The sequence below is a fragment of the Anarrhichthys ocellatus genome, unplaced genomic scaffold (assembly GCF_004355925.1).
Source record: "Anarrhichthys ocellatus isolate YVR2014 unplaced genomic scaffold, GSC_Weel_1.0 scaffold11, whole genome shotgun sequence".
Taxonomy (NCBI): Eukaryota; Metazoa; Chordata; class Actinopteri; order Perciformes; family Anarhichadidae; genus Anarrhichthys; species Anarrhichthys ocellatus.
In genome coordinates, this window is record NW_022280041.1 from 2,020,100 (window position 1) to 2,026,798 (window position 6,699).

Sequence of the window (6,699 nt, forward strand, 5' to 3'; positions counted from 1 at the left end):
TGTGTGTGTGTGTGTGTGTGTGTGTGTGTGTGTGTGTGTGTGTGTGTGTGTTATCTGCCGAATAATGCTCCACAGTTCACTGCCATCGGACACCATTTTTCTGGCTCGGGGTCGGCCTGCCAAAAAGTGATCTATAGCCGGGATGTTCCAGTCAGGTCCGAGTCATTTAACATACAAAGTCTTTTCACGGCACATTAATTTATATTTCACTACATAATACAACTGTGCAGTGTACTTTGAGTACATCTCGGATGGCTTTTCAACACTCGAGTTTACATCCAACACGTGTTCACTCCCAACTCGTCAAATAGTACGAGTTTTGCACGTGGCAGGGGACACCTTGTTAGTCTCCACTCGTCACATGTCTTTTCAAAATAAAGCTCCGTCTTCACAGGAAGTTAGACGACAAAAGCACTTAGTTAGAGTGAGGACAAGAGCTTGGTTGAGGTTAACTTGACCGACTAACGCGAGTCACGTGATGAAATGTGACCCGATTACTTTTACTTTGGCTTTGTACATGGACGCAGATCTCATGGACCCGCCCACCTCCACTCCTGTCCGCCTTCTATGGACGGAGAAGTCAATACGACTAATAGTCAAATGTCAAAAATGATTGAGGTTCGATATGCAGTCTTATCGTTGAGCCATCGGTTTATATTCCAAATCTTGTTTTTCAGTATATTTTGCCTTCTTTGTTTTGGAAAACAACTAAACAGCTGGCAATAGTTTAGTTTTTTTTGAAGAAAACGGTAATTACATTTATCTATTTTTCCAAAATAAGTACGTACGACGTCACTCCACGAGCCTCTGTTCTATTGTCAGAGAATAGCGTGGATGCAACTATTTCATTCCCACAATAAGCAGCCAGTAGAAACCACCTGTCAACACAGCGATCACTGCCACTTTGCTCCCCTCGCTTGCAATGTTTGTCAATTTCCGCGCTGGTGGCCGCAAATGCCACACAGAGGACAGTAAATCGCCTTGAAGTTAGTCAGCGGAGCACACATCTGCCTCGTGGTGTTGCCACAGTGTAATATCGGATCATTTAGGGAACATTTAGAGTCATTTAGCTCTAAATGGATTATAGTGTGGCTTGGATTCTGCTCCTCATCCCCGGCAGCTCGTTCTCACTCTCCTCATGCCTCCTCTTCACCTCCTCACCACCTTTCCCCCACTCTTCTCTCCTATTCCTCCTTTCCCTTCTTCGTCCTGCACTTCATTCTCCATCCTCTTCATCCCCCTCTCCATGTTTGCCTCCTTTGCTCTCTCTCTTGCGCAAGAGATGACGCACATTCCCGCACTCGAGCTTCGAGTGCCGCCCCTGAAGAGAAACGCGACAAAAGGCCGGGCTTAAAAAGGGTTCTGTTGTGCCACAGAGCTCGGTGTAACCGGTGGATTCCTCAGGACTCACTTCACATCCACCTGTTGACGAATGCTTAAAAAAGCCAAATTCGGCCGCTGAGTGGAATCCTCTGACGCAGGTGCTGACGTCCGTATCTGCGGCGTCGCGTACTGCCGGAGAGAGATGCTTTTCTTATGTCGTTCTCTCCGTCTTTCGTGGGTCGCCGTCTTTTGAGGTCTAGCTATGTTCACTTCTGTGTGGGGGAGAAAGAAAACAAGCTTTTGAGGGATTAGAAAGGAACGCCGCGCGGAGAACAAAAACCCAAGACAAGACTCTTCACTTTGTGTTTTTGAGGTCTGTGCCATTTCTCTTTCTGCCATTCATTCGGTGTTTCGCCATTTATTCTGGAAGATTTGCTGAGAAGACTCGTTGCTGAGCGTATTTCGAGTTTTTCTGTTACCTATTCTGGCCTTCAGAGGAGAGGCCACAATTTGGCACATTCATGTTTGTCCCCACCTACTCACCCCCCCGAACCTTTTTATCCTGACAAATGAGACTTTCCACCCATTCTGTTTGTACTTGTTGTCTGATATGACTCATTCGTCTGCCATGTGTGTGGGCATTAGATCAAAGATGGCATTGTATTCTTCCAACATCACCGATATTGTGTTTGTCCGGCTTTGTTCACATCCACACCAGTTTTTCTCATTAACTCCGTCATTAAAGGCACAAATCGAAGCCTCTGATGTATTTATAGACGTCTTACATCGACCGATTCAAGCGCGCAAGGTAGCCTACGTGCTGGCGAGGGCGTTCACAGGAAGCAGAATTCACATCGATCTGGGTGTGGATGGAAAGACGCACTTAGCTTCGGGTTTTCCCACAGAAATGTAATGGTCGCCAAGCTGAGAATGAGTTCAAAAGGACCTGAAGAGTTGGCGCTGTTTGATGAACAAATCCAATAAGTGTTAAGAAAGCTGCAAAATATAACAGAATGGAGGAAACTATCTATAATATCTATATAGTGTACAACAATAGAAAAGGATGCATTTCCCATGATACCTTGTGTTCCCCAAACAGTGACGCAGTCTTTGTTTGCATGAGATATTGCATTGTTCTGCGATATTTTGGGCTGCATTTCCATTCCCTTTTGTCTTTGCCACACCCCTTTTTTTGTTAGTTTAATTTGTGAAACTTCACCAATAGGATCATTGCTGCATTATCTAAATTGTTGCCATATTAACTTATTTTAAAATGGACACATTTTGTGATATAATTCAACACGTAAACTTAACTCTTTTTAGATTCTTAGCTTATTAGCGCACCCAAATTTGAATTACGTTTTTTGACACTCAAAAGCTTAAATCAAACATGGAAGATGACCCCGCCTCCCTTTTCAAGTCCTCAGCGCTAATTTTATGTGCTTTGTCTTCGGATTCATAGACTCTTCATCCTTCCTGTTCTTCCCTTCCTGCCCTTCTCCCTCTGGTGTATTCTTAGGTGCTTTGGTAAATCACTTTGTAAAGGTTGTTTCCACGAGTGTTTTCATAGGACAAGGAGTGGCAGGTTTTTTCCCCCCAAAGGTCTCGAGCAGTGATCTCCTCATCCGCAATTTCTAAGCTTTTCGACGTCTTTGAAATCGGCTAAATGCCTCTTTTGTTAGCTGGCGTATTGTTATTTCTCTCTCCTATAAAGTGTGGTTGTAGCACACATCTGCACCACTACAGTTTGAGTTTGGTTGCAGACGGTGTGTAATTGTTCTCGGTAAACATCTGGTTTTGGTGTCAGACCCTCAAAATCAAAGAGCAGCTCTGAAGTTGCGCCAAAAAAGCTAAACGCAACAAGCTCCCCTTCCTCCTCCTCTTTGGCTTTTTTGAAAAGGTGTTCTGGGAAATGTAGGAAATAACTGAAGGAGAAAAGAAAATAATCTTTTGGATGTGACCCGTGTGGCTCGGCTGATGTTTATTCCTGTGTTGTGCTTCAGGCCCAGCTGCAGCGCTCGTTGGACACACAGCCGAGGACCCTGATTGGCCGACGCGGCAGGAAGGAGGCGGCGGCGGCGGGAGGAGGGGCGGGGACGGACAGCGGCGTGGCGGGCGGCAGTCCAGTGTCGGAACAGGACTCTGGCATTCTGGATGTGGAGGATGAAGAGGACGATGAAGTGAGAGAACTGCAACCACTCGCACACAAAGTATTTTAACTTGTCCTGTCTCCGTCCTCTCAAGCTAGACGATAAAGAAGGGATTGGATGTCACGTCCTCTAATCTCCAACAAGAATCTCATCCAAATGTGTCCGTCCCATTCACATTTACTTGCTTCATGTCGCAGGCTCTTTGTTGTCTCCTCCATGTCCTTCTGTCTTCTTTCATGTCTTCCTCGTAACCCTTCTCGCCCTAGCTCTCCTCGTCTCGTATCTCCATTCCTCGTCAACATCTTCCACTCCAACAGCAGTCAGATGTCATCAGCGTTGGAGGACATCACAGTGAATATTAGATCTATAGAAGCACATAAAGCTTGGTTTGGGCCGTTGTAATCGCAGTAATCTACTCTGGTTCTGACCAAAACAAACCCTGGTGCGGTTAGATTGCAGTGAGAGCGTAATCCGACCCAGTGGACACGGGTAAAAGGACAACATGAGCGGGAGACAACTGACTTGAACTTCTGAAGAGCACCAGTGTTTGCTCGACACCACGAACCTACAGTATGTGCTAAATAAAGTCCACAAAAATAGTGACGTTTGATTCATGTTAACAGTAGATCAGAGTCGAGTCAAAGTAAAAGACAAGTCCACTTTAAAGACTTTTAAAGTCTCTTAATTAACATCATCGCATCACTTTAATTCGACTACAATGTCTCGGTTATATTTATGCTTGACAGGTTTTATTGTGACGTTGACATCACATTTATCTCTTGTTGTTGAGAGTTTAGTGAATCTTAAGGAGGAGACACTGCTTCATGTTGAGTCACAGAGAAGACAAACCCCGATCCTGTAGTCCTCCATATTGTCCACGTACTGTATCAAATTATCTTACGAAGCACGCACCACATCGAGGCGCTGTAGGATGTTTAAGTGCTTCGGTAGCGTGTTTACAGACGGACTTGTAGAAATCCTGTGGGCACAAAGCGTTTTCGGCGCTGAACTCTTGGAGTCGCCCCGCGCGGGATCAGAAGTGCTTTGTTGTTCACGCTCGAGGAAAGCAAAGTACAATGAAGTGGAGGAGAATGGGGCTGAACTTGTCACCCCCAGTGCTGCCATTCTGTTTTCAGGTCCCTGTCGTCCCCCCTCGGCTTATTTACGTCCTGTAAACTTGACTCAACCTTCTTCACGGGAAGACCTTGGCTCGAACAAAGGCCTGACCCCGCGGCCGCCTCGGGTTACGACCGCGTTGGCGCCGATTGGCTGCGGCGATGCCAACCCGTCGGCATCTCGTCTCCTCACGCCATGTCTCTCCCCTTCCCTTCATTTACAGTCGTCCCCCTGTGTCATCCTATTTTTATTTGCTCCCTTTGTTCTTCTTTTCTTGTCCTTTCTTTTTTTTGTTATGCCTCCTCTGTGTGAGTGAAGACGGACTCTTTACACGGTGGCGTTTTTCAGCTTTTTCGGCACAAACAACGGCCGCTCGGCTCGTCTCCGTCACACCGGACGAGTCAGCGAGACATTTGTCTGTTCTCTGCTGAGATGGACGCCATAACGCTTCAACACGTGTCTTACGGTTTAATTAAAGGCTTTTATTTTTAACAATTAAGTTAATCTTTAGTGTTGTATGAAAGGTTTGGTGTGTTTGTAATCCCAAGGGGTTGAAAAAACGACAGCTAAAAAACCTGAATACCTACCCGACGAACAAATCACATTCGGGTCCAGCCCTAAGTCTAGTCCCCCCCCCACACACACACACACCTCTGTCTTTGCCTTGTTTGCCTTGTCTCAGGACTCTCTGTGTGTGCGGTCACATCAAAGCTGGCATTGTGTGTGAAATTTTACAGAAAGCAAACTTTTTCCAGAGGGCAGGAGGGCACATCCTCTTTTGCTTTGTGTGTTAAAATGGGTAAACTGCCACCGTGTTGTTCTCCCGGAGACGGAGGATGTAGGAGGGAGGGGGGGGTGATGGTTAGATAGATGGAGAGAAGAAGAGGAGGTGACACTGACAAAATAATGACATGATGCAGAATGTTTGCCCCCCCCCTCCCCCGTGTGTCTCTCTCTTTCTGTCGTTCTCTCTCTTTGTCTCTCTCTCTCTTTCTGTCTCGCTCTCTCTCTGTCTCTTTCTTTCTCTCTCGCTCTCTCTCTGTCTCTCTTTCCGTCTGTCTCTCTTTCTCTCTCACTGTCGCTCTCTCTGTCTGTCTCTCTCTCTCGCTCTTCTACTTTTCACTTACAAAACAAAATGGACTTCTGTCTCCACATTTTCCTCTGAAGTTACTTTTTGCTCTCGTTGAAATTTACGGTTCAACTTGCTTTATTTGCATGACGTAAATACATGCGTGTTGTCAAAACAACAGCAGTAACAATACAAACGTTACTGTGTATGAGAGGAGTTCTGAACAGCGAGTGGTCTTTCTCTCCGTAGGTCCCAGGAGCTCAGGACTTGGTGGATTTCTCCCCGGTTTACCGCTGTCTGCATATCTACACTGTGCTGGTGAGTAACCTTCATCCGTTCATCTCGCTCCTGCTGTTTGTAGCACAGCCTGATCTGATGATGGTGAGCTCTAACTACGATTAATTCCTGTTATAAACCACTTCTAATATCTGCATCTAACACTTTTCATCACATGTATTCTACAAGTGGCTCTGACAAAGCTTATCCGATTGGTCAACTACACATTCAGCAGGAGAATGTGCTCATCACTGAAAATATAACTCTGTAACTACCAGAGTTTCGTAGTTCATATTGATTTGTGTGGAGGACTTAGTTTTATGATGAATGGTCGGATGAGGAAGAGAAGACCATAGAAAACTCAGCGCTGTCCGCGGTGCTGAACTGTCCAGCCCGACGGACCAGATGAACCTTTACACAACAAGGAAATGTGTGAAGTCTTCAGGGCCGAGGCCGAAATGATCCTACAAAGCACGTACAACACACACACGTGACATGCATACACTGACGTGTAACTGAATAGTATCTTAACTACTCAAAAGATAAATGTGACTGAAAAGGACAACTGTGTTTTCAGTTTCGGCAACAAAAATCTGATGTTTGGCACCAACTTTCTACAGTTAGTGTTGCCCTAAAAGTTTCTGTCCAGAGATGTATATGATGAGATAAGGCCTGGCTTCACTCCAACCAGGCTGCTGCACTGAGAGAGAGAGAGAGAGTGTGTGTGTGTGTGTGTGTGTGTGTGTGTGTGTGTGTGTGTGTGTG

The 6,699-nt window shown here is 45.8% G+C and overlaps 1 protein-coding gene across 5 annotated transcripts in view; it reads left to right on the top strand.

Moving 5' to 3' along the window:
• Positions 1–6,699, top strand: part of exoc6b (exocyst complex component 6B) — a 66,397-nt gene that overhangs the window by 16,213 nt on the left and 43,485 nt on the right. For all 5 annotated transcript variants that reach the window (XM_031851123.1, XM_031851124.1, XM_031851125.1 and 2 more), the window contains exons 7-8: positions 3,327–3,503; positions 5,908–5,976. In XM_031851123.1, coding sequence (XP_031706983.1) covers positions 3,327–3,503; positions 5,908–5,976 — 246 coding nt within the window. The remainder of the gene's footprint in view (positions 1–3,326; positions 3,504–5,907; positions 5,977–6,699) is intronic.